At 38.8% G+C, this 27,546-nt stretch overlaps 3 protein-coding genes and 1 long non-coding RNA gene across 5 annotated transcripts; 3 read left to right on the top strand and 1 right to left on the bottom strand.

Moving 5' to 3' along the window:
• Window positions 1–445: 445 nt before the first annotated feature.
• Window positions 446–1,150, top strand: LOC131317695 (monothiol glutaredoxin-S2). The gene has a single exon (XM_058347256.1). The coding sequence runs from the start codon at window positions 583–585 to the stop codon at window positions 889–891; it is 309 nt and encodes a 102-aa protein (XP_058203239.1). The 5' UTR covers window positions 446–582; the 3' UTR covers window positions 892–1,150.
• A 6,870-nt stretch (window positions 1,151–8,020) lies between these two features.
• On the bottom strand, window positions 8,021–9,918 carry LOC131317694 (uncharacterized). 2 transcript variants are annotated; one of them, XR_009197378.1, is made up of 4 exons: window positions 9,124–9,918; window positions 8,704–8,987; window positions 8,218–8,358; window positions 8,021–8,158 (listed from the first exon to the last, which is right to left on the bottom strand). It is a non-coding gene; the product is annotated as an uncharacterized LOC131317694 (long non-coding RNA). The 2 variants fall into 2 exon arrangements; XR_009197377.1 differs by having other exon boundaries at window positions 8,218–8,987.
• Window positions 9,919–10,069: 151 nt separating this feature from the next.
• On the top strand, window positions 10,070–12,959 carry LOC131317692 (leucine-rich repeat receptor protein kinase HPCA1-like). Its single transcript, XM_058347255.1, has 7 exons — window positions 10,070–10,519; window positions 10,753–10,991; window positions 11,669–11,795; window positions 11,899–11,970; window positions 12,082–12,265; window positions 12,354–12,486; window positions 12,661–12,959. The coding sequence occupies exons 1-7, from the start codon at window positions 10,369–10,371 to the stop codon at window positions 12,916–12,918; spliced, it is 1,164 nt and encodes a 387-aa protein (XP_058203238.1). The 5' UTR covers window positions 10,070–10,368; the 3' UTR covers window positions 12,919–12,959.
• A 6,418-nt stretch (window positions 12,960–19,377) lies between these two features.
• LOC131317691 (zinc finger CCCH domain-containing protein 34-like) lies at window positions 19,378–27,163 on the top strand. Its single transcript, XM_058347254.1, has 7 exons — window positions 19,378–19,762; window positions 19,883–20,028; window positions 21,493–21,558; window positions 21,852–21,971; window positions 22,412–22,720; window positions 22,909–23,214; window positions 26,124–27,163. The coding sequence occupies exons 1-7, from the start codon at window positions 19,702–19,704 to the stop codon at window positions 26,508–26,510; spliced, it is 1,395 nt and encodes a 464-aa protein (XP_058203237.1). The 5' UTR covers window positions 19,378–19,701; the 3' UTR covers window positions 26,511–27,163.
• The last annotated feature ends 383 nt before the right edge of the window (window positions 27,164–27,546 follow it).

The following is a 27,546-nucleotide window of genomic DNA, read 5'->3' as shown; positions in this document are numbered from 1 at the left end:
CCACCTAATTCTGAGTTCTCTTAAATTAACGACCGAGTAAACCTTCTTAGTAGTTCCAATGTTTAAAATATTTGGCATTCGTGGATTTCGAATATGCCGACATGCTTTGTGCATGATTGTTACCAGACAATATTGTACCATCGAATTTCCGTATGCAGAGAATCGTTATAGTGCAAACTTTTTTCATTTCCACCATTGGGCCATCAAGTCTATCACTATCAACTAATGATCATCTCATGGGAGCAATTTGGGTAAAGAACAAAATTAAAAAAAAAAAAAAAAATCATCTAGTGGAAGAAAACATAAAATATTATTCCCCTTATCCTTCACTTTTTAAAATTCTCCTCATTTTTTCCTCATGAAAAATTTGATTAATTTTATCCAACCACACCCCCCACACAACCCTATATATACCCTCCCAATCCATCTCAAATTCCCTCACAACCAAAACTTCTCTCCCAATCACCAAACCTAGCTCACATTTCTCTACAAAAAATTTCTTACTTGCATTTCCTACTCAAAGTATTTTCAAACCGATCGATCGATCTCTAGATATTTCTCTCTCCTAGTTTTATCGCTAAAATGGATAGGGTGGCAAAAATGGTGAGCGAAAGGCCGGTGGTGATATTCAGCAAGAGCTCTTGTTGCATGAGCCACACAATCAAAACCCTGTTCTCGGACTTCGGTGTTAACCCTAGCATTCAAGAGCTCGATGAGATTCCGAGGGGCCGGGAAATCGAGGCGGCGCTTATCAGCCGCGGTTGCAACCCGGCGGTCCCTGCGGTGTTCATTGGCGGCGAGTTGGTGGGTGGAGCCAATGAGGTCATGAGCCTTCACCTTAAGAGGTCATTGATCCCTATGCTCAGGAGGGCTGGAGCTTTATGGGTTTGATAAATCCATGGAAAAAACAAAAACAAAAAAGGCATATCTAGAAAATTACCTAATTAATAAGTTAACTTGTGTCTGTGTTTTTGTTTTTACTACTATATACTATATAGAGTGGGTTTAGGCATCGGATTTTGTAGCATATGGAGCCTATTTAAGTCGTAATACTACTCTACAAAATAATGTGTTACTTTATAGTAGCTTTGTTTTTTGCAATGTAATCGTCTCGATCGCGATTTTGATAATAAAGATGAGTTTATTTTAACAATTTGTAGTTTTTTTTTTTTGTCTCTTCTTATGCAGTTGTTTATCTTGGATTTACAAGGAAAAGAATATACATCGCACGTTTTTTGTTAGATTCTTGTTTGTCCTATGAAGACAAAAATATATTTTCGCGGGTATTTTCCAGAAAACCTATTGTTCAAAAGGACATCAAGTTGCTGAGTTTTTTGGCCTTCTCTTTGATTCAAGTTTTCCTTGCATGTAGTGTTGGCCGCCTCGATGTACCCTTTGTCGAGTTCAATTACCCATCAAAAAAAAGTTGCTGAGATTTATATGGACCGAAAATCCGAGAGTAAACCTTCAATTTTTATATACATACATATTTGAGGACTAATTTCTTGGTAGATCAATTCAAAAACATAGGATAAATGTTCAAATGTCGAGGTGTCTTTGGTGTAGGGTTTAACTTGTCTTCCACCTGCGTACTATCAATTAATTTCTTTGTTAAGTTAACTTGTAAGAGATTTCGTTACGAATTTACTCGAACCTTCGGCCGTCAGTGCATCGTGAAATTGATCTTTCAAATTAGTCTGTTCAATAGACCAAATACTGAGTTATCGAAAAAAAAATGTTGAGGTCGTGCGTTCATTTGTTGAAAGATTTGTTGGTTTACATTATGGCAGAAAGATCTTTTGTTGATTAGACATACCCAGACCTGGACAGGAAATTATAAGGATAGAAGAAAAAGTTCAGATTACAGTTACCCAACTCCATTATGTAGCCTTGAAGGCGCGCGTTTTTGTGGATAAAAATATTAGAACAATAATATCTATCTTAATATATTATTGCAAGAGACACTTTTCGTGAGGAAGAACCTCGCTGCGACATGTGGCATGAACCGATTGGTCTTTCCATATAATAAATAAGACTTAAATTTATATTTGATTAATTTCAAAACTATTGTAATTAGCACATCCTAGATAGGAGTAGAAAAGTCCGATGAATTATTTTTTTGGGTCAGATGCTTAACTGTTTAGTTTTGGGTCAAATAAAAAAACATGGGCAGCCTTTAAGAAACTCGTGATGCTTATATATTATAGGTAGCAATAGTGCATGGAACTCAGATACATGATTTTTAAATATATTGTTGGGTCCGAAGTGCCTTATGGATTTGGTTACACAATGATGCTCCCGGCAACCGCTTTAAAAATAGACTTGCGGGTGCGATATCAAATGTCATAAAAGACTTCATTAAAGCCCTTCCTAGCACCAATTACTTTTAAGAGAGATGGTAGAAAAACGATTTGACATATGTATGTTGATCAACCCTTCTACTTTATTTTGTGTTATTTACGACCTTAGCACGGGCTGTATGCTAGTATACAAGTAAACCAAAAACTGGGTTGTTTGGGTAATGTACGATGCTAGTTTTTAATTTTTACTATTTACCGATGGTAAAAACTAAAAATTATCGACAACAATTGCAATTTGCAAACAAGAAATAGTACAAAACAAAAAGAAAAAACAGTGAGGTAATGTGTCGCTTCAAGCATTAGAATTTGGGGATGGTGTTGTGCAGTGATGTGCGCAGCATCGTGCTGCGCATCTCCGAACCGTCGGATCGTGCATCCGACGGCTTGGATCTCATCTCGGCAACGAACGGCTCTCAATCGTTGGTTGCCGAGATGAGATTTGAGCCGTCAGATGCACGATCTAACAGCTCAGAGGTGCGCAGCACGGTGCTATGCACACCAACCGGAAGTCCCAAGCATTACTAGTTCCTATTTCTAGCGACGAAACTATTGTTTTCCTTTTGCATACCACCAAAAAACTCTCACGCACTCATGCGTGAAAGGATTCCATTGTAACGTTTAAGTTGCAAAAGTTGGATTGGAGTAGGACGGTAAATACACTGCAAGAGAGAAGGCTTTTTGCGATGGGATTACCATCGCAATTAGTGTTTTTACCATCGCAAAGGCTTTTGTGACGGGGTATCGACGGAAATGGAGGGGTGGCAAAAGCTATTTGTGATGGGGAATTACTGTTGCGGGGATATTTTCATGGGATACATGAGTTAATTGAGATTTGCGACTATTGATTACTGACGCAAAGACCTATAAAAACATCAACAAATTTTGCATACCGTCACGAATGATGTCTAGATTTGAGTCCTTTTTCTTTTTTTTAATTAAAAGCGAACTCGATAAGGGGTCCATCAAGTAAAAATAAAAAACCAAAGCTCTGTGTAATAACACAAGAGCAAGATGAATCCCAAAAATGAAAATCCAATGAATAATAGGATAACGAAACAAGACAGCATCAAAAAGCCCACGACGGGGCTCCAACCCTAGCTTCTCACGAGGGAAGGACCAAGGAAATAGAAAGGCCATAGAGAAGAGTGATCCATTGGACACTGGTTGGACTTACTCGATCCGATCCATAAGACTTGGTAGCATCATTTTCAATTGGGCTTAACTTGGATTTTGGCCCAAACTTTCCTAATACGGATTCTAATAGGCCCATTATCTTCTAATCAGGCCCTAACCCACCAAGATCCAGTGCCCTATTCATTTGCTTGAATACACCTAGTAGGCCCAATTAGTAAAACTCTCCCTCTGAAAAAGAGAGAATTTTCTTGGAAACTCTCTCCCCCTTTTTCTTTTCTCCTCCTTTTTAAGATTTAGTCGGGGCAGCTCCCGAATTTCAATTCAGCAGTGACAAATATAAAAAAAATTTACAATGCAAAACTCTATACATGAAACAAAAAATTTTGTTCGCTTATAAGATATTACTGGGTCTAATTTATTTTATTTTGTTGAGCATAAACTACCTAATGATTCATATATTTAAGCATATTTGCATTTAATTAGCTACACACAAATGACCCAATGGAGATAGTAGTAAAGAAAAATTAAACTATATACGAATTTTTTTAAAAATTAGTGCATTTTTTTAATCCAAGAAGTTCGCTTGAACCACTCAAAAAAGTGTGGGAACGAGAATGGTGAGAGTTGAAGTGTCGAACTCACCTGTCTCCTCATGCAAAATTTATCCCTAACAAAGAGAATTTTTTTTCCCGGAATTTTCACCAACTTCTCTTTTCTCCTCTTTTTTAAGCCAACCAAAATCATAGTAAAATAATTTCAACTGATTTTAAAGTAAAATGTCATTTCAATACTCGGAAACCAATTACCAAACCGATATGTGAAAACCAAACTTGTAAAGGTCTTGTATAGTATGATAGGACCAATTTGTCCCCAAACACTTTTCCCCTTTCCTTGCATTAAACATTGCGGCCTATGATTTTTTGTCATTACATAATTTTGTCACTTCATGGGACTTAATCAAACTCACTCCGCAGGTCCCTATACAAACATGCTAAAGATTTTGGGCTTATGAGTTTGTTTCCTCGTAAGAATTTAGGTTTAAAATCTCTTTCATGATATCAACTATTTTAAGGTAAAATCCATATGATGCTCTGCTCGGTTTTAATTGGGCCTCCAAGAGAGAGAGAAAGTGAGTCACTTTTGAATATTTTACTTAGAAATCTCTTTTGACTTGTGATTGGTGAGAAAGGAATTGGGAGATGGTGTTATGCAGTGGTGTCCGCAGCATCGTGTTGCGCACCTTCAAGCCGTCGGATCATGCATTCGACGGCTTGAATCTCATCTCGGCAATGAATAACTCTCAATCATTGGTTATCGAGATAAGATTCGAGCCGTCGCTGTGTCCTTCACTGCATAGCACCAACCCAAATTTCACTAGGAAGACCAAGATGACATCTTTGTCACGTGAAGTGTACGGGACATCAAGGAACAATTTGCAATGCTTGCACAAAAGGTCAAGGGCACTTTTACAACTTTTCTAATTCTGTACCAGCCATGTGCTGGGCTGATTAAAACAATCTTTGTAAATTGGATCAAGGATCCCCACGTCCCATTTTTCCCACATAAACTAACTGAAAACTAATAATTGACCACTAATTTTTTTTAAATAACTTAAATAGTGTCTGTCAATGGACCTAGACTAATTAATAATGGTTTGTCACGTCACGAAGACATGACCACATTACTATCTAATCAAGCCGAAAGATGTCTCAGGCCCTGTTTCAGAAATCTTCTTAAAAAATAAACAGCTTATTTCACATTTTCAAACTCAAAAATAAGGTAAATGAAAAATAATTTTTCAATTTTTTTTTTGCATCGTATAAAAGATCTCATCGAGATCTTCCAAACAAGATCCATATTGCATATTTTTAAATTTCAATAAATTCATAATTTTTAAACTTGAAATTACCTTCTTAAAAAATAAAAATTTATTTTGAGTTCCGGAACGGAGCGTCATTTGGTGTCACCAACTCACCATTGCGCTCATCGCTCACCGAAATCAATCCCTGCACAAACAAGTGCGGAAAGGGACACAGTGAAAGTGGGGTCACGTGACCCCACAGTAATTTTTTTTTTTTTTAGACATGCTTAATTTGTCATGATATTTTACGTATTTGACCTCGCATATTTTAGGTATACTTTTTTACTAAATTTGACTCCGCTACTTACAAATCATGACTCCGCCCCAGCAGAGAAACGGGGCCCACATGGAAGAATCAATCCCCTTGCAATCAGGGACGGGGGGCTGTTGCCCATGTGGGAAAACAGCTTGTTGCTGTGATTAAAAACTACACCGTTTCATGTGTTTGTGGGTAGCAAGTAGATATAGTGCATTTCAACAGTGAGATGTCAATATACCCCCTTAATTCTGCACCTTTTGAGTCCAAATAAATGATTTTCACACGAAAAAGATGAACAAAAATACCAAACTACAAAATGCTAAAAATTTAAGGAGAATGGGTTAAGGGTTTTTTTTGCTAAATAATCTATTTGGATTTTTTTTTGTCCTTATTTATTTTTTTTGGAATTTGTTTGTTTTTTGGCAATTTTTACTTCATTATGATAGAGGAATCTTAAAAATAAAAAATTAGTATCAAAACCCAATTTTTTTTGAATAAAGAAGAAAATAAGCTGCTTATTAATTGGTTTTTTTTGTCCTTATTTAAAAAATAAAGTTTCGATCGTAATTTTTTAACTTCTTTGAATTGCTTTTTTCATGATGAGGCAGTAATTCAAAAAAAAAAAATGGCGCCGTCATCCTCCCAAGCTTGTTATAGTCCCTTGTTTTTTCAGGTGATTGATGTACGTATATTTTTAGAACGAAGTTAACTAACTTTTTTTTTATTCTAATATGATTTTCAACTTTTTATAGGGAATAACATTTGAGCAAGTGGGACACACTTTCATGAATGAAGCGAGTCACAATGGAAGCGAGGCTGAGCCATTCTTCCCTGATGATAATTTAATTTCTTGTATGCAATTCGCAACCATCCGATTCGGCTTATACGTAATGTACGGTGTAGTTTTTTTGTTATCGTTAAACTCGTACAATTCTTTTTGGGAGTCTATGGGATTTATCTTTCTTAAGGATTTGGAGTAATTTTTGTGGATGGTTGTTGAACTTACTTTTTGTAGTTTGGTATTTTTTTTTTTCCATCTTTTTAGTGTGAAAATCATTTATTTGGACTCAAAAGGTGCAGAATTGAGGTCCACGAAATTGACTTACCAAAAAAAAGAAATGTACAGAATTGAGGGGGTATTGTGACAGCTCACTGATGGAATGCTCTATATCCATTTGCTACACACTAACACATGAAACGGTGTAGTTTTTACCACGCTGCTGCAAGGTGCTGCCCCTCATGGGCAGCAGCCCCCCCCTCCATCCTGCAATCGGGTGGTCCATACAGCAAGATCAAGTAGTACTGGCCCCACATTTGACTGGGGGTGGTCATTGACCTAGGAGTCGTCGTCATCAGATCATGACCCAATGGCAACTTTGTACCGCCATTGAAGCAGAAGAAATGTTTGGTGTGAGGTTTTTTAATGACAAAATTGGCTTGGTCTCGGATCAGGACCACCTCTGCTCTGTTCGGCCGGTGAAGGAAAAAAAACACAATACCTCTGCTGCCTTTTTAAGTACCTCCGATTCAAATCATGAAAACCCGTAAGAGTTAGTCCGGTAGGTTAGTGAATTTGCTCCTCATATAATTTACCAATGTTCGATTATCGGGGTCAGATTGATAAAAGAAGTAATTTCTTGTGAATTTTCTAGCTTCGACGTGAATGACCTGTAAGTTAGCTCGGACACACCTGACCGTCGAACCAATTCATACTATCAAGAAACAAAACAACCACCGTCGAACCAATTCATACTATCATGAAACAAAACAACCAACTTAAAATAAAGAGAAGAGAATAAATTCTATCCACCGCTGGTGTAAAATTTCATTTTTCCACCATCGTCCATTATGAGCCCACCGAATGTCTATTGTTGTGATATAAACCGTTCATATTTTAAGACTTGCAACATAATATTGTCATGCAAAAAATCAACTTGAACGGAAGTCGATAGGTATATCAAAATTTGAAATTTGTTTTATAAAATGGACGATCTAATTTCTGTCAATAATAATAAGGATAAACTATCCGTAATTCAATTTTTGATACTCCTATCGATATCCGATTAAGTTTATTTTTTGAATGGATACACTACTATGTAAGGTTTACAAGATGAACGGTTCAGATCAATAATAAATACACGGTAGAATCCAAAAAAATGATGGTAGAAAAGTAAAATTTTCCACCGTCGGCGAAAAGAATTTAATCTCGAAAGTAGAACAAAATCAGCACATGTACAAAAAAAAAACATCCCCACTTGCTGCCGAGGGATATCAGCCCAGTCCACATCTTGTTTGAGATTTCCACCTTTCCCAACACAAAACACACACACACACACACACACACACACACACTCTCTCTCTCTCTCTCTCTCTCTCTACACAAAACACACACACACACTCTCTCTCTCTCTCTCTCTCTCTCTCTCTTCCCGTGGCATGTGCCCTTCTACATCCAGTACATCCTTCAGCCCTGCACAATAAGACAGAATCCTTTCCACCAATCCCCTGCTGCTTTCCAGCCTTGCCCATTACAGAACAAGCTCACTGAAGCATACAAAATATATATACTACTCCTATATGGGAGAGAGAATCTTTCCACTAACCTTCCTCGATTTTCTTTGGTGAAAATGGAACATGCCATAGCAAATTAAATTGTATTATTTCCACTACCCTTCAGTTCCTCATTACAGCTCGACCAGTTGCATCATAAAACACAAGTGTCTCTCAGATTTTGTTGCTGTTTCCTATTACAGTTTTCATGAGTTTTTCAGAAAATGCAGAAAACTTGTTCGGTTATCAGTTATCGATGCGTTGCAATCGAGGCACTTTTTAAGAACAATACAACTCCACGGAAAATTATTCGTGCTAAAAGAAAGTTCGGTCAAGAATTAATCACGGTTTTATACAACACTTTTAAGAAACTTGCTTTTGAAAACACATACGCCAGTTGGACAAGCACTAGTCTTTTAGCCAAAGGGTTATTTCCTGAAAATCACCCGAAATCATGGTTCGATAAATACCCACCAAACAAGTTTTTGTTGAACAATAAACCGAAATCTTGCAAACGATTACCATTGAAAACTGCTTACCTACAGAATACTGATGAGTAAGTTTGCTCCCCAAGATTAGTTTTTGAATACTGCAATGGGAAACTAGATCAAAAGATGGAAACAGGCTTAAAACACTCCAAAAGTAAGCAAACAGAACCTTTAAGGGAAATTGCAAAAATAAATACTGTCCAAGCCTAGAAAACCAAGAGTATATATCAAGCTATGGAAAAGATGGACCTCTACGGCATCACTTGCTGAGGGAATGTCTTGTTTGGATCAGCTGTCAGCTGCTCTTGATCCCCATATAAGGAAGAGTCTTTTCACTGGATAAAAAAAAATAGGGAACTCCAATCACTCTCTTCTTTCTTTCCAGGTCAGATGACAAAAAAGAGGCAAAATAAATGGGGCAGATAGAGAAAATTGAGGGAAGAGACTTGAAATTGATTGACTGACAGGTACCTTTTCTTTTGATCCCCCCTTCAATAATGATGTCTTCCCCCAGTGCCAGTCTAATAAAATGTCATTGTCATCACTGTCCATATATATCCATAAAAGTCATAAAATTTCACAGTTAAACAGCAACTCAAATGGCTACAGATTCCTATCTAGAGAGATTCCATTGCTGTGACACTAACTTCCAGAGTGTGTATATCTAGAGTAAAGACCTAAAATGTCTATCTAAGTTCTTGCTTAAACCACCATTTTTTAGGATAGTCTGTCGGCAAATGTCCGTGTCTCCCCTCATCATTGTATTCATAATCACAAGATATGATGAGAATCTCGAAAGGCAAGAACGTTTGGACGGGAGTGCATGATTTTCCTACCTCCGGAGTGGAGTGAAGGTTCGTAAACCACATGCTCTAGTCCTCAAGGCTACAAGTTCCACCCCGTCTCCACTGGATCAGTTCTTGAAGTATCCTAAGGAAAAAACAAACATTCCCGAGTTAGTTATCCGGGTTAAGAAGATGTGAAAGAGCGTTTATCTCTATAAAAAAATAACATTCCCGGTTAGTTATCCGGGTTAAGAGGATGTGAAAGAGTGTTTATCTCTATAGAAACTATGTGGGAGAGGGGGCAGTAAATATGGGGACAAAAGATCCAGTGCCTATTCTTTTCTGCCCCAGCTAACCTAAATACACTGTTGGTGCAGTTTACAATAACTCCAGCTTGAGTTTTGGGAATCAACAGCCCCCACACCCCCTAGGCCCCTAACAACCAAATCCCACATAAAGTAAGGATTCTCTTTCATGAAAAGAGGGACAGGATGTTGTTATTAATGGGGCTTTTTTCCCCTGGGGTAACTTGCTGAACAATGGACACCACAGTGGGGTACTAAAAAAAGGAGCCAATGAGTTGTCATCTGCTATCTTTTATAAGAAAAATTGGCAGCATTGAATCCTCACCACAATAGCTGTTCCCTAAGTGGATACTTGAGAGATATTAGCCAGTTCACATTTCTCAGCTCCTGTGGGCTCACCAACCCATTTCAAGTTGCAGCAAATATCAAGCCAGTTCACATCTCTCAGCTCCTGTGGGCTCAGCAAACCATTTCAAGTTGCAGCAACTGTAGCAAAAACCAACAGTACAGAAGACACTTTTTTTGTTTTTCCCCCTCTGAAACACTAAAACCTTAAGTTCTGCTAGTCATCTGGTTCTTCTCTATCACAAGTTCAATGTTCAGGTTTTCTGAGGAGGCTTTACTGGATGTCAAGCTCACTTGCAGCCATAGTAGGAGGCGTTGGAGGGGCGATAGCTCTGGCAATCGTAATGGGCTTCGGGTGTTACTGCTTCTTGAAGCATAGCAATTCGTCAAACAGGAATTCGGAGTCTGGTTCTTCAGATCCATCTGCAGTAGGTAAGGTTTCTTTTCATTGATATTGTTTTCGCAGTTTTCCAATCGAGAAAAACTAATTTCCACACCGGGAAAAAACAATCACGGAGGTGAAAATGAAAGAAAAACTACACCTATTGGTGAGAATTACACTTTACAACAATTCAGTGCTCCGGCAATGGCCACGTGGATTTACCAAAGTAGCCCAATTCGTATCCCATAGAGATTTTCTCATTTTGCTGCTGATTTCATTACAGTGGAGCTGAAAAGAGGAGGGGGAACCAGTTCATCGACTGTGCCACCCATAGCTGGACCTCACGGAACAGCTGTGCAATTCACAGTGGAAGAGTTGGAGCAAGCTACAAAGAATTTCCAAGAGAGTAATCTCATTGGATACGGAAGTTTCGGCCTGGTTTACAAAGGATTGCTTCGTGATGGCAATTTTGTGGTTATCAAAAGGCGAACCGGTGCCCCTAGTCAAGAATTTATTGAAGAGGTATGATAGAGCAGCAACTTGATATCTTACAGTATCGTAAGAACGTCTCAAATCGGTTGCTTAAGTCTTGCCAAAGCCAAATTATAGCAATGCCTCAGTATTCCCTTCCAATGATATGCTCAAATTCCTGCCAAAAAATAGCAGTATCAAATCTTGTGGCGATTGACACAAGCTTTGGCAATGCCATTTTTACTATGTCATCACCGATGGCCATTATAACAAGAGAGATGAGATATAAATTGTGGTTGGAAGAAGGGATGCATAATATTTGACTCATTTTGACATGAGACTTTCGGAGAAACATTGCCAAATAGTAGCATTTTGACACTATGGCATGGTAAAATATGGCAATACATTGCCATCGTGCCACACGTTCATTGGAGGTGCTTTGAGCACTGCATTCTGATTTTATCAACAAGAAGATATAAAAGCATCATACTTTGATAATTTTCGCTCTTCTTTTTTTGTCTTTCGTTGTAACATCATAAGAAGGCAAAATTCAATCAAGCACAAGTCACCTTACTTCTACCTTTCATCCACAATGTTAAGTTGTCATCACTCAAACCAGTGCCGCCGCCCTCTCCATTCTGCTTTATGTTCTTCTTTTTGTTCCTTTGAAGACTAAACTGATTACATATGTTGTTTCCGGTAGCACTTAACACTATTATTCTGAACAGGTAACATACTTGTCGCGGATTTGGCACCGCAACTTAGTTACGCTCTTAGGTTTCTGTCAGGAGCGAGGATATCAAATGTTAGTTTTCGAACATTTACCCAATGGCAGCATGTGCAATCATTTGTATGGTATGTTCATCTAATAGCGTGCTTTACGTGTACTAAAATGGATGTGTAAATATGGGAGTATGCATTTTTGCCCTGGAAAATTACAATCATCATTGTTTGACAGATACCGGATTAGAGTCAACAACAAAACTGGAATTCAAGCAACGGATATCAATAGGTCTTGGGGCAGCTAAAGGTATTAATGAGATAGTGAGATGTAACCAAAATATAACGTCTCTCTGATTATGGGTTCTGCCAATAGTATAATTGGATACCCAAAGAAAGTGAATGGAACTAATGAATGCAGGTTTATGCCATTTACATAGCCAGAGGCCTCCCATAGTCCACGGTAACTTCAAAACAGCAAATGTTTTGGTCGATGAGAATTTCATAGCTAAAGTGGCAGATGCAGGGGTTTTCAAACTACTTCAAAGGATAGAAGATGCAGGTCCATCTAGCACGTCACATGTCAATGTTTTCCGGGATCCAGAGTAAACGAAAAATCATCTTAATCGATTGCTACTCGCTAATGTGGAAACCACAATTTACCTAATACATGATCATGCATTAATATTTTAGGATAGGACAACCAGGGATGTTCACTGAAACAAACGATGTCTACGGCTTTGGAGTACTCCTTTTGGAGCTTGTAACTGGTCAAGAGGCTTCACATATCGACTCCTTTGGATCTAATGAAAGTATACTGCGATGGGTACGTAAAAACTCTATTCATTTTACAAAGTTCACGGTGATCATCTTATTAGTGATTCTTGAAACATAGAGTGAGATGTTACAGTTAGCTTCCTTTCAAGCAACATGCCACTTCACTTTTGCCAGGGCATGAGGTTTTTCAAAATTTTCATTTTTTCTGAACTTTATTATGCAGGTTGAAACACATCTAAGTTCAAATGATTTTGTGGACCGCCGGCTAGTCGGAAGCTTCACAGCGGAGGGGATGAAAGATTTTATCAGGCTGGCACTGCAATGCATGGGTTTTCCAGGAAAAAGGAGGCCGAAGATGGAAATGGTTGTTTCAGAGCTCGACAGGATACTTGAGAAAGAGATCACACTCACCACAGTAATGGGTGAGGGTTCCACCAACGTTACTCCTGGAAGCGAGCTATTTACTTCCGAAATAGGATGAACAAAGAAGAAGAAGAAGAAGAAGAAGAAGAAGAAGAAGAACATTTGTGGGCACTGATTCAATTTGATTGAGGCTTAAGCATATATGCATATGAGCTAACTAGCTCTGGCATGTACTATAGTTGTCACTATTTTTTCAATTGGGAAAAAAAAATGCCGAAGGCAGCTGAAAATATTGAGCAATAGAGTAGGGATGTAAGTTGCGATCTTATGCCTTTTCGGCTTTTCCTAATGACATAAAAGAAAAGCATCTATCATAAACAGAATGATGACTTGAAAATGTCTATACTCTATGGCTTCTTACTTTATCTATGTAATACGGCTTATAAACAGATGTTAACTATCCATCCTTAAGCGTGAGTCGCTCACTAGTTAACGGTTGTCCCTCGATGGAAGGACTACTACAGCATGTATAAGCAGGATGTCTACATGCACAGACACAAAAAACAGATTCCTTCAGAGACCTCTCATGGGCTCTTGCCGGCTATTGTTTACATCAGGATGAGGATGAATAAATAAGAAGAGGAAAACATTTGTCGCCACTGATCACAATTGGTTGAAGCTTAAGCTTATGCATATGGCAAAACTAGCTCTGGTAAATAATTTATCAGCTCTTTCGTTATCATCAGAAAAAATGGCAAGGGCAACTTAAAATACTGCGAAATAGGGCCGGGGTTTAAGTTGTGACCTTGTGACTTTCTGACAACATCAAAGAAGCACATCTATCACATGTAGAATGATAGCTCGAAAAATGTTTACAGCTTCAGCCTAGGATTCCTCAAGTTACCGATCCCAATCTGTCCACGATTTGTCCTTGATTGAAGGACCGCAACATACATGCAGACAACTTCTTTACGTGATTAGACACAAAAATCTCAAACGGTGAGTCCTATATATAGTGGGCTCCTAGGAACAACCCAACGTGAGAGGTTTATCTCCGAATCAACTGACTACGAACAACTATCACAGAAATGCCATTGAAGCAGCTATGAGCCAATTTGTCGTACTCGTAAAGCATTTGAGGAATTTGGACAAGATTGCGTCTGAGTCTCTGAGATATTGAACTTGGTATTTTTTTTTCAATGTGCACATACCTTTTTCAGCCATTAGTCGCTGGCAAGCAAGACATTTTTGTTCCATCTCCAACCAATCACTTTAACCAATCCATTTGTTGACTGGATGATGATCCCCTCAATCTGATAGGTAAGCAGATTGAGATTCCAAATGCAACGATGGATTTGGGAAATCTGCATACAAACCTAGACCTGTCAAACTCAAAAAAAAAAAAAAAAAATCAATCACGGGTCAATTAAGCCGCGTATAGTGAAGGACTTGGCCACGTTACATAACCTCCTCTTCTCTTGTATTGGGTAGGGTGGTAGCACTGGGTCCATACTGCATGAAATTCATAGCAAAAGCTTGTGTCAACAGGGTAAAGCACATGTATTAGCAAACGTCGCAAATCCTATCGACATGACATTTCAAATCCTATCGACATGACATTTCAAAACCAACTTTGCGAAAATTACGCACAAAACCATATTACAACTGCCTCTCAAAACCTGTAGTATTCAAACGCAGGATGAAAGTTCCAATTTTTTTTTTCCAGCCATACAGAAACTTTGATCCAAGCCAAAAGCTTAAGCTCCTTCAGCTTATGCATAAAATGCTTAAGCAATTGGTGGGAGAGATGTCGAAATGTGTTATCTCACAAACTAGACAAACAAGTATAGAGTGAAACTAGTTTCTACTAGTTTGTTTAGTTGGGAGTAGAGGAAGTGCAACCCAACCCTTTCTTTTTTTTGTTAGGCAAAATTTTAATTAAAAACGGGAAGAGGGAAAAGGGAAATCCAACAAAAAGTTGGACAGTACATCACAAGGGCCGAAGCCCAGCCCCAAAGGTCTAAAGCGGAAGACTAAATATAAAACAATCAAGCACACCCGTGAACAATCAACCCAACCCTTGATCAATTCCTTTGACATGTTAGATACTTTTGGCAGTTGGAGTTGTGTATAAAGTTTTCTTTTTTCAATGATTGGCCTCTTTTCGCTTTTGGCCTTTTTATTTTTCCGCTTTCTTTTGTACAGGGTGGCATCCTCTTGATTTATGGGTGACAAACGAGCTGAATGAATGAGACGAGCAATCAGTTGTTGAAGCTTGATTTGAAACCTTCACGAGCTTCAAAAACATGTTCGAGCTCAGGTTGTTTAGCATACAAGCCGATCTAGAAACGAATTTTAATTGAGTTAAACACGATCCGATCTCAAGTATCTTGAGTTTTTCAAACATCATAAGCCGAATGAGGTAGCTTGATTGAACTACGTTTGACAGCTCAACGAACTCAATTGAATCAAACAACAATGCCAATGGGCTCTAACCCAGTTGGCATCTCCTGGTCCTCTCCTTTGGAAGGCTAGGGTTCGAGCTCTGTCGTGAGCATTTGGGATAGCCTCTGAAATCCGCCATCGACTAACCTATTAACTCCAAAAGAAAAACTCTAACAACAAAAAATGCTTTTGAAAAAAAATCACCTTCCAATCTATTGGTTACTATGGGGCCTATTTTTTGAATGATTGGCCTCTTTTCGTTTGGCCTTTTTATTTTTTCCGCTTTCTTTTGTACAGGGTGGCATCTTCTTGATATGTGGGTGACAAACGAGCCGAATGAGATGAGCAATCGGTTGTTGAAGCTTGATTTGAAACCTTCACGAGCTTCAAAAACATGTTCGACCTCAGATTGTTTACCATACAAGCTGATCTAGAAACAAATTTTAATTGAGTCAAACATGATCTGATCTCAAGTATCTTGAATTTTTCACACATCATAAGCCGAACGAGGTAGCTTGATTGAACTACGTTTGACAGCTCAACGAACTCAGTTGAATCAAACAACAATGCCAATGGGCTCTTAGGCTCTAGCCCAGTTGGCATCTCTTGATCCTCTCATTTGGAAGGCCAGGGTTCGAGCCTCGTCGTGGGCGTTTGGAATAGCCTCTAAAATCCGTTGTAGACTAACCTACTAACTCCCTTCAAAAAAACTCTAACAAAAAAAAATGCTTTTGAAAAATATCACCTTCCAATCTATTGGTTCCTATGGGGCCTATTTTGTTTTTGACCGTTCTCCGAATCAGCTTACATACACTTCAATTAATTCTTTTTCTGGTCTGATCAAGGGCGATCAATCATCCACACTGAGACTAGAAAATTCAAAAAAAAAAAATGCTTTATTGTTTTATTGTGGTCCAACCCCACAAACCAACAGAGTAACTCTTTGGGCTTCTATGGGCTCTTTAATTAGTACTATCTCGGGCAGTGGTAGGCCTTATTTATGGAACGGGCTCCACCTCGGGATCGCATTGAAAATGAGACCTTTCACGTTGCGAAGCCCATTATGCAAAAGGGCAAAACTTTTTTGATCTCAAAGTGTTTTGAACGATCCGGATTTTAATACAATTTTAAAACTCTTTCCCGAAAAAGTTTTTTTTTTTTAAATCCGGACAATTGATTGGCGAAACGAATGGTTGAGATCAAGCGCCTCCGTAAATCTGACTCTTATTCACGGCTCCTAAGCGAATAAGACAATCTCTATGCAAAAGCATACTAACCAGAGAGTTTTGTATGCATGATTGGAATCGCATTTGTTTGTGAAATACATGATGAACGGTGCAGATTCAGATTTAAAAAGACAAATAACTCATTTTCCTAAACAAAAAGTTGTTACCATAAATATCATGACAATCTTGTGTTTTACCCAAGAATTTGAATAAGGCATTTTCATTAGAGTATCAATTTTTATGCTGTTACCTAACGTACCAGTACAGGGGGCGGAGTCTTTGAGGGGAGGTGTCATGGACCACCCCAGGTCCCAAAACAACATTTTCATTGCTATTTGTATCATTTTCTCGCGTCAAAAAATTTAACTTTATCTATAAGAAAATTAAATTTAAGAATAGTAAGACATAGTTCGATACAAATGGGTATGGGTCAGTAATGATCGATACCAACCGATATTTTAGGCAAAATAAAAATGTAGTTCTAGGATCCGAATTTCTTAAAAAATCTAAATTATATTCAACATCACATAGATATCATATATTCACCCCGAAAGGTAAATTCCATCGCATGCAAGGAGCGCAAAATAATGTGCTAGCCCTACTAAAATGCATATAAAACCTAACGTACCAGTACAAGAGGCGAAGTCTTTGAGAGGAGGTGTCATGGGCCATTAGAGGTCCCAAAACAAAATGTTCATTGCTATTTGTATCATTTTCTTGCATCAAAAAATCAAACTTTACCTACAGGAAAATTAAATTTAAGAATAGCCTGACATTTTGTTCGATACAAACAGGCATGGGTCAAATATCGATAGATAACAGCCGATATTTTTAGGCAAAATGAAAATACAGTTCTAGGACCCGAATTTCTTAAAAAATCAAAACTATATTCAACACCACATAGATATCATATATTCACCCCGAAATGTAAATTCCATCGCATGCTATGAGCACAAAAGTAATGTGGTAGCCCTTCTAAAATGCATATAAAACACTGAATCCAAACATCCTACGTAAAGTTTACTTACCTATTCAACCAACCACTTGACGGTGACACAATTGCTATACAATTATTTATTTGTTACAACATGGGAGCTATTCCACACCAGTAATGCTACACACACAGATTTTGTGCACAGATTTTTTGTGGGGCTCACTACGGGTCCCACACAAATAATCCGAGTCATTCATTAAATGTAAAACATTTTTTCAAGGGCCCCCGCAAAAAATCAGCTCAATCCGATATCTATAAGTGTTTGATTCAATCATTTAACTTTTCATTATCCTAAGATTCAAATGAAAAGTTAAATGATTGAATCAAGCATCTATGAGTATCGGATTGAGCTTATTTTTTGCGAGGAATCTTGAAAAAATGTTTTACATTTAATGAACGGCTCAGATTATTTGTGTGGGACCCGTAGTGAGCCCCGCAAAAATCTGTGCACAAAATCTGTGTGTGTAGCATTACTGATTCCACACCCAAAAGAAATGAGACTAATCTCCACTTAGAGATTAAATTATGTTCGGATGAGCCAGACAGAGAGGGTTTTTTGCCAGCACTCTCCATGGTCTCCCTTTGTGCATTTTTTTGGGTAATCCAAAATCATGCATTTTGTAGGGCTTGTAAAATAATGTATTCATGCAAAAAAAATCAATTTGTCCGGATATTGATAGGTATGTCAAAAGTTGATTTCTAGACAAAAAATGGATGACCTGGATCTGTCAACTTTTGTTTTTTAAGTTAAACTGCCCACAACCGTTCATTTTTATCTAAAAACTCAACTTGTGACGTACTTATCGATGTCTGGACAAACTAATTTTTTTGCATATATACATTATTTTACAAGCTCTACAAGATGCACGATTTGGATTATCCAAAAAAATGCGCGAAGGGGGCCCACGGGGGTGGCAGAAAATCCCCCTTTTTCGGCTCATCCGGACAAAATTTACACTCATACACTTACAATGGAAAGCAGCTAGGAGGGGAACTACTGACTCATAAGGCTGCAAGGATCAAACTCACTCCAAGCTAGTGGAGACAAAAGTTGTTAATCCTGTATCAACTAGCATACTGGTTTCACTACTAGAATGATACGTACAGGTACTGATATGTATCTCGGTACCGTTTCGAGTTTACCGCAATTAACATTTTAAATATGGGAGTATATGTTTACTTGGTTGCAAAAATTTCCCCCTGGAATCCTATTGTAAGTTTTTTTTAATTGTACAACCCACCACTTATGGCACGGAAAAAATAAAAACAAAGTGCCATTTTGAACTGAACGGTACATCGGAATATATCCAAAATCTGTTACAGCCAGCATTGCCCGGTATTCTAAATGGTATGGATCGCCTAACTTTGTGTTCCGTTCAAGCGTGCCGGCCGGTATTAACAATTTTGGTGGAGACAACTCTTGTTGGGTACGCTCTCAAAGCAAGCTTCATTTTTTTGGAACAAAATGAGCTCAATGACGATGACCGCACCAGATCTTTCCCCCCGGAAGAGTTACATCAAGTTAAAGATTTTTATTATTTCAGCTAACTGCTATGTATGGCGCGTATATTAACAACCGGACAAATAAAAAAAGGCCCCAACAAACAAAAATAATTATTAGTTGCTCCTAGAACACCAATGTTTGACGCTCCAATGACCTTTTTCACCACATATTTGCATCGCCCTCCGTACGAATTTAAGATGGAATAATCTTCGGAACGCCACCCGGCGGTGCTCCAGGGGCAAATGACCTTTTTCACCACATATTTGCATCGCCTTCGATACGAATTTATGATGAAAAAGTCTTCGGAGCGCCACCGTCGGTGATACAGGAGCAGTGAATAATCCGCTCCCAGGAAAACGGGCCCCCCACAAATATCAAACGCCTTTGAAAACGTGCGAAGAAAGAAGCACCAACAACACACAACACCACCATCCCTTTTTAGAGAGAGAAGGTGATCTCAAAGCCAGACCCAGAAAGAGACTGGGATTCACACACACACACACAGAGGATTTTAGTTCTCTCTCTCTCTCTCTCTCTCTCTCTCTCTCTCTCGCTTCCCCCCTCTCTCTCTAAACATCATCCCCATTTGATCGGACCCTCGCATTCCCATTTCACCACAATTTTGTACGTATCTGTATACATAAACTGTCCTGTATTTATATATACACATAAACGTATATGAATAGTTTGATTCTGTAAGTATAGTATAGTATATATATATATATTTGTATAATGGAGAGATACGGTCTACAGTCGAATTCGGCAGCGAAATGGAGCTCACAGGGGCTCGAAGGTCAGTCCACTGTCACTCCGAGCCATTCAATTTTGGTTAATTTTGATTGAATTTCATGTGCATTTGGTTGAAACGGTAATGCGGAGTGTTTGTTGGGCTGTTGATTGTGCAAAAATGCAGAGCCTGCGTGGCAATTTGGACCGAGCAGTGGCGCGGAGTCGTACCCCGAGCGGCCCGATGAGGCCGACTGTATCTATTACTTGAGGACGGGGTTTTGTGGGTACGGTACGAGGTGTCGGTTCAATCATCCCCGCGATCGCGGTTCGGTAATTGTTCCGAATTCTGATTCCTCGTTGTTCTGATCCATATATGTGTATATGTTAGGGTTTAGTTCGGGTTTTTGATGAATGCTAATGGAGACCAATATTTTGGGAACTTTCCATTATCGAAAATGTTATTCCTTTTTAAAGTTCTAGGGAATGGTAGTTTGGTAATTGTTCCAAGCCCTCATTTTTCTGTTCCAAATTGGCATGTGTTAAGGTTTAATTAGGGGTTTTGATGAGTTGTTTTTGTAGACCAATATTTTAGGCGTTTTTATTTATGTAAAAGTGTCTCTATTTAGAAGCTTCACATGACTGTAGCTTGGTAATTGTTCCAAGTCCCCATTGTTCTGTTACGGGTTTGTGTGTTGTAGGGTTTAATTAAGGGTTTTGATCAATGTTGATGTTGGCCACTATTTAGGAACTTTCCTTTATGAAAAATCTTATTTTTTAGAGTTTAATGCGAACGTAGTTTGGTCATTGTTCCAAGTCCCCATTGTCATGAATTTGTTTAATAAAGGAGTTAAATTAGGGGTTTTGATGATTTTAATGTAGACCAATACTTTAGGAACTTTTCTTTATGGAAACTCTTTACTTTTAAAGTTCTAAGTTGTCGTAGTTTTGTAATTGTTCCAAGTCCCCATTGTTCTGTTCCAAATTTGTGCTAATTAGGGTTTAATTAGGGGTTTTGATGAATGTTTATGCAGACAAATATTTTAGGAACTTTCCTTGATGGAAACACTTCATTTTTAAAGTTTCACACGATCGTAGTTTAGTAATTATTCCAAGTCCCCATTAGCCTATTCTGATTGTGTGTGTATTGGGGTTTAATTAGTGGTTTTGACGAATGTTGGTGTAGAATGAGGTTTTAGGAATTTTCCTTTAATGGGAAGATTTCTTTTCTGGCAAGAACTTGTGTTTTCTTTTGGCCCGTTTCTATTAATATCTTGTTTCCAGCTTTGAGTTGAGTGAAATCTGCTATTTCTTCTAGTCTTGCATCAAATGTTCTGGTTGATCATTACAGTATGTGCCCGTAATTTAGTCTCATCTGATCAGTATTTTGATTTGAAGTGGCATCGCGGTTAAGTTGAGTAATTTGACACTGATTGCACATACTTTATTCGTTTTAGGCTTGTCAGATTGTTGTGTAGTGGAGAGCTGCTATATTGGGAAGAAGTTATTCTTTGTATAACTTGCAAAATTTTGAATGGGTTATCCTAACTACTGCCCACTACATGGTACTGGTTACAGTTTGAATACTGCTGGAAAGGATAGGGTTTTGATGAATATAAGGCCCATGCATTTCCTACAAGTTTCTATACATTTTGTCTGGACATTTTCAGCCTTTTCTCAGTCCATTTAAAGTTAGTATACTTGCATTATCGGGCAGTGGTTAGCATTTTCCAGTGTATAAACCCTGACTGAGAAATAAGTGTTCTTTACCTAGATTTGATGGCAGTAAACTGTCAGGTTGTGGGAGCTTTTAGAGCTGGGGGAGGGGAGTACCCGGAGCGAGCAGAGCAACCTGAGTGCCAGGTATGTGGTGTAAATTATTTTGGGAGCTGTTAAGCTTCAAATAAGATAGATAATAGATGCTCGGGATTGAGCAATGTACATTTATAATCTTTTCTGGTTTGACTTTTATTCTTTTCGTTTTCTGTTCTGCAAACGGAATGGGTTAAATTGTCTGTTCATTTATTAGGCTCTACACGTGATAGAGAAAGGAAGTCCATTTTCTAATTGTTCTACATATGATGAAGATAAAAACTCCAATTTTGTATTTTGTGTGCCTCATCTCTCTGACTATGATCTCCTTCAACAATTGGTAGTACTATATGAGGACGGGAACATGTAAATTTGGCGCATCCTGCAAGTATCACCATCCAAGACAGGGAGGTGGATCTGTCATCCCTGTGTCACTAAATATTTCTGGATACCCACTACGACCGGTTTGGATTTTGCACTTGATTGTCTTCCCTTCACTATTGTTTGATTTTCTTTCCTGGAGCATCTCAATTGGTTTTTGCCACTTTGGCATGCCATTGCCAAAAATTGGCTTGCTACACTGTCAGTTTACTGTTTTTTGCAATGTTGATCCATTGCCCCAGTTCTATTTTGGCATGACCATAGTATGCAAGATCTAAAGCAATGGAGATCCATATCATTGATGGTGATGTAAGAAGTTTGCCAAAGCCATTTCTCGTGTCAAATTTTGGCACAAGAAATCGCTTCAGGAAATTTTTGGCTAGGAATTTGCCTAACCGATAGAGCTGCATTTTTGCTCATTTCTGCCAAACTTTGTCAATGGCAAGGGATTTTTCAAATCTTTGGAGATGCTCTTAGTGCATGTTTCCAAGTTGACACTCATAGTAGAGTGCTATTGTGCTAGGGTGAAAAGGAGTGTTCATACTATGTGAGAATGGGGCAGTGCAAGTTTGGTGTAACCTGTAAATTCCATCATCCACAACCAGCAGGCATACAAGTGTCAGCTCCCCTACCTTTGTCTGTACCTACTCCAGTGATTTATCCTTCAATGCAGTCTCCTTCGGTTCAATCATCTCAACAGTATGGACTGGTGGCTGGAAATTGGCCATTTCCAGGGCCTGCTCTAGTTCCAGGTTCGTATCTCCAAGGGGCATATGGTACCATGCTGATTCCTCCAGGAATGGTTCCCTTTGCTGGTTGGAATCCTTACCAGGTTGGTGCATGATCTTAAAAGAATCTTTTGTTAAAGCATATTTTTAAATTATCGCAGACCATTTCCGGTGACATATGAGTACAATTTTGAACTATGAAGTTGGCGACAAGTCTTCTGCAAAACTGATTTTGGAAAGTCATGTTGTTTGAAGTAGATGTACCTTTAATACTAAGTTGTTTATCCACCAGGTGGAGGCACCTGTAAGTTCAGCCCCCTCACCCAGTACTCTATCCACAATGGGAGGAGCATCTGTTTATGGGATCCCACAATTATCTCCTTCAGCGCCTTCATACACAGGAGCTTATTTACCCTTGCGTAAATCTTCGCAGAAGGAACACATGTTTCCAGAAAGACCTGGCCAACCTGAATGCCAACATTACATGAAAACTGGTAATTGTAAATTTGGATTATCATGTAGGTACCATCATCCACCGGAATGGAGTCCACCACAAATAAATTTTGCCCTTAGCCCCGTGGGTCTTCCCCTACGTCCGGTAAGCAGCTAGTCTTGAAACTGTCAGATATGATTTTTCGTTTGTTTTTTGTCACTGTGACAAAGTTTGAATAGATTTAACATTTATATTTCGAGAGGACTATGTGCCTAAGATGAGAGTTGAATATCACACGACTTGAGGTTTTTTTTTTTTGGAGGTAAGTCTGAAGCATATTTTCCTGATCTATCTTCTGTACTAAATTTCAATCAACTCAGCTGACATGTGTGATTTTTAGGTGTGTTTTTACATGCCCACTAAGATGAGAAACTTAACTGATTACACACTGCGTGGGTTGCCAATATCTGCGTTCTACACAAGTTCATCTATTACGTGTGTAATGTGTTATGTTGGTTTCATATATAAATCTTTCTTGGAAATATTGAACGAACATAGTTTGTCATGCTATTGGCAGTGGTGAGAATTTTACTGGACGTATATGATGGAAAACAGTTATAATGAATAAAATCCAAGTATGGTAGTTTTGGATGATGTGACCCAATTTCACCAAATAGTCAAATATCTTGTTTTTGATATGCACCAATACTGGAAGTTATCACTAAGCAATAAACAAATCGTTTATGTGCCTCCTGTCTCTTTTGTCAGTTTGAGAGTTGAGCCAAAAAGGAAATTTCTTTTGTTTTATTTTTATTTTTTGGTTCATTGAAGTTCTGCTTTAAAAGAGAAACTAAGGGTCTAGCTGGGTACCCATTATATGTTCCCCTGCCTTGTGGGAGTGGCAGGGAATTATTATGTTTGGCAGGAAATAGGGTTTTAAATGTAATTAATTAATTTACATGTTTGTTAGTCTAGATGTCGTGTAAAGTTTATTGGGATCTCTGATGGGTTCCCTCTAGTTTCTAATTTACTAGAACAGGGAACTGTTATTTGTACTTAGTGAGGCTCTTCTGAACCCAAGGGCTATAATTTCTTAGGAATGAGGTGCTCTGATCTTCTTCTTTTTGTTTAGCACAGAGGGTGTCAATAGGTCTCCAGTTTACCCCATTTGAACCAGGGAAGTGTTTGGTAATAACTAATTTTGGGCGCATTGGGTAACTGCTTGCCCAATGTGACCCTGACCAATTGCCTCTCTGACTAAGGAGATTACAAAGAGAAAAATAGTAGGGATAGATTGGTTAGGTCATCATGGATCGATATCATGCTTAGTCAATGTTTAATCTTGTACGTATTGTTTTAGCTTGACTGAGAGACCATGAACTTCTTGATAGTTTGCACCCATCCATTCATTGTTTTGAGCAAATAAAAGGGATGTTGGGTATTTTCTGTTGCTGTTCTGGTTTCTGTTATTTAAATTGAAATCAAAATTCCTTATGGGTTACCATTTGTAACGACCCGCTCCATCTTTGTACAATATTGTTCGCTTTGGATGCCCAAAGCCCATACACTTCCCAGTGGGTCACCCATCCCTGGACTACCCCAGGATGAGCACGCTTAATTGTGAAGTTCCTATGCGCTTTGGCCCGCCCTTACGGCTTTAAAAGGCCTTGTATAAGTAGGAGGGATCTTCTCTTATAAATCATGGCTTGCCCCCTACCGTCTGGACGGAGCCTGCTATCCTGCAATACCGCTGGCCACCGGAAAGCAGGGTGTCACAATCTACCCCTCTTAGGGATGCAACGTCCTCATTGCACAGGCCCAGCAACCTCTCCTTGGGTCTGTGGCAGCAGAGCGCATCCTACCCACCACTTTGCCCAGGGCGGGGAATAGAATTGAAACTGAATTATGCCTATTTTGGCTGCCGAGTGTCGGTCTTTGATATCTCCGAACCATGGGTAGAAGACTGAAAAATCATCATGGTAATGTCGTCCCATTGTCAGGCTGGTGGGTAATAGCAATGGGGTGCTTTGGGGCAAGTTATAAACTATGATAGCTTGCACTATGTTGTCCTTGTTGGCTTGTTCTATTTTGTTGAGTATATAGTTCAGGAATCCATGACAAATCAATCGATGTAGTGTTAGATTTGAATAGTTCCAAGAGTTGTTTACTCGTCCACAGAAAAGAAATGTACAGTTGTTTAGAAGAGGACTGGAGTGTTCATACAAGGTTATAGGAAGACCTGACAAGCTTGGCGATCTTAAGCTGAAGCCATACTATGAGCATTCTTCATTATTGATTCATGGTTTTGTGTTCCTCTTGGTGGATTCCATTGACAGCGTCAAGTATCTAGGAGTTGACATGTGGGCTGGTTGAAGCACCGAGATGGACAACGATTCAACAAGAACACTCAAAAGTCCCTGGTTGTGGGTTTTACTGTAACTTGCGTCTTGTAATTTTGTTCCTTGGTTGTCGTGGCTAATGGTACTTGTTAAGCATAGAAATTGAGAAGGAAGCAAGTACCTGAGTTCTAATTTCAGTCATTGAGTTTCTGCTGTTTTCTCACAATGACAACAGTCTCTTTCTGATTGTTTCGTGTTTTTGCACTCCACCATTCAGGTCGTCTCTGCAATCTCTATTCTACATTAGACATCTGGCAATAGGATTCTGTTTTTTTTCTTTTCGTCTAGAATATCCATTATGTACTCAATTTGAATCAAAATTGTCCGGGTTGTGAATTTTATCGTGTTAGTATTAACGTTCCGTGTTTACAAAATTACTATAGGGAGTGTTTGTGCTTACTGATCGGTATGCAACGCTTCTCTTTGTGCAGCGCAATTTGTGTGCTTACAAGGCAACACAGATGTACTTTTTTGGTCTGTACATGATAGTGCTTCGGTATTTCGTCCTTCCATTCTTAGGTTGTGTTCTAACACGAACACGTGGTTGGTCAAATATGCCTCTAGCTAACATTCTACTGTACTGATGTATAAATTTAATGCTTTTATAGTATATTCTGCATATAATTTGTCAATTACTCCAAGGTAGATGGTCTGATGTTGAATTTCATTAATCAGGGTGTGCCAATTTGTACTCACTATGCTCAAAACAGAGAATGCAAATTTGGGGCCTCATGCAGGTTTGATCATCCAATGGGAACACTGAGTTACAGTTCATCTGCGTCTTCTCTTGCTGATATGCCCGTTGCTCCTTGCCCTGTGGGATCCACAGTGGGTACCCTGGCCCCATCATCCTCTTCATCAGATTTGAGACAGGAACTTATTTCCGGTTCCAAGAAGGATGACATATCAGCCAGGATGTCTTCTTCTTCTTCTATGACCAAATCCAGTAGTTCGATTGGTTCGATTTTCTCCGACAGTATGTCTGCTGCCTCTCAAGCTTCTGCCCCCTCCGCTAATCCTAGCAGTAGCACAAGTCATGGACGTGGGTTAAACAAATCCTAGTTGTCTGTCTCCAGGATCATAAACCGAACACTTTTTTGGAAAAAACAAAATGGATACCAGGCTCTCTTTGTTTTTTGTTTTTTTGAGTCATCACATTCCCACGATGCGGCTCTATTTCTCTATGTGTTCATATGATCCTTTACATGGCCTCCTCTTTTTCATCTTCAATAAGCCATACCCAACTTCAAATATCACCAGACCCTTTATACCATTCCCACGTCTCTTCCAAATAACCAAGAAGGAAATGCCTTCTTTTGATTGGCAAACGCCTTCTCTCCAATTTTTGGAGTTTGTTGTGTTAATATTTATACTGTAATCTATATTCAGAACCAAAAAGATCGGTCTTCCTTCCGCTTTCACTGTCTGTCAATCTTTTTGTTGTACCTCTATATCTTGGAATGAGCATCCGATTCAACTTAGAAATGAAATTGGGAAGGGGTTCCTGTTTCCCCCTCTTTGTCCAGGGCTTTATCGTGGCGAAAAAGAGGCACTACAGAGACCCCAAGCAAGGTATTCACAGCACTGCCTTAGTTTTTTTATGAGGTTACACTACATGTGTTGTGACAACTGAAATTGATCAATTTTATTACCAGATACGGAAAGGGAATGATGGAGAAACCTGAGAAAGTGTAATAATAATTTCTTTCATTGTATGGTGTTGATGTGTTAGTGAGATTTTACCATACTTATTGCTTGAGCTTTGCCATTTTATATGCGGAAATGCAGAATAAATTTGGGTAAACCGTTGATAGTAGATGGACTTTTTGTCCCGATACATACGGTAAGCGATGGGCCCCTAAACCTGTTGGACTGTGATGACTGTCGCTCTTCGTTCTCTTTCGCTTACGAAATGTTTTCACTAGAATCGACCAAGAAAGTGAAATTTGTGGGTCTATTCGATTCGGAAGTGGTGCATATCACATAGCAATATAGCATTTGTGATGCTTATTTGTTGATTTGCTCTTTCGGTATTGTTAATAGATGGTGAAAAATGGTGGTTATCAAATGTTGATCTTGCCAATTGCCATTGTTGACT

This window comes from Rhododendron vialii, chromosome 2a (genome assembly GCF_030253575.1).
Source record: "Rhododendron vialii isolate Sample 1 chromosome 2a, ASM3025357v1".
NCBI lineage: Eukaryota > Viridiplantae > Streptophyta > Magnoliopsida > Ericales > Ericaceae > Rhododendron > Rhododendron vialii.
The sequence above is the reverse complement of the archived record's forward strand: the minus strand, read 5'-3'. Positions and strand labels throughout refer to the sequence as shown.

Bases quoted from the DNA above. Each gene is read 5' to 3' on its own strand.
- LOC131317695 (XM_058347256.1), top strand. From the start codon at position 583: ATGGATAGGGTGGCAAAAATGGTGAGCGAAAGGCCGGTGGTGATATTC.
- LOC131317691 (XM_058347254.1), top strand. From the start codon at position 19,702: ATGGAGAGATACGGTCTACAGTCGAATTCGGCAGCGAAATGGAGCTCA. The intron at 21,559-21,851 runs GTATGTGGTGTA...AACAATTGGTAG, and splicing joins CAGAGCAACCTGAGTGCCAG to TACTATATGAGGACGGGAAC. The intron at 21,972-22,411 runs GTTTGGATTTTG...CTATTGTGCTAG, and splicing joins CTGGATACCCACTACGACCG to GGTGAAAAGGAGTGTTCATA.
- LOC131317692 (XM_058347255.1), top strand. From the start codon at position 10,369: ATGTCAAGCTCACTTGCAGCCATAGTAGGAGGCGTTGGAGGGGCGATA. The intron at 10,520-10,752 runs GTAAGGTTTCTT...ATTTCATTACAG, and splicing joins TTCAGATCCATCTGCAGTAG to TGGAGCTGAAAAGAGGAGGG. The intron at 12,487-12,660 runs GTACGTAAAAAC...TTTATTATGCAG, and splicing joins ATGAAAGTATACTGCGATGG to GTTGAAACACATCTAAGTTC.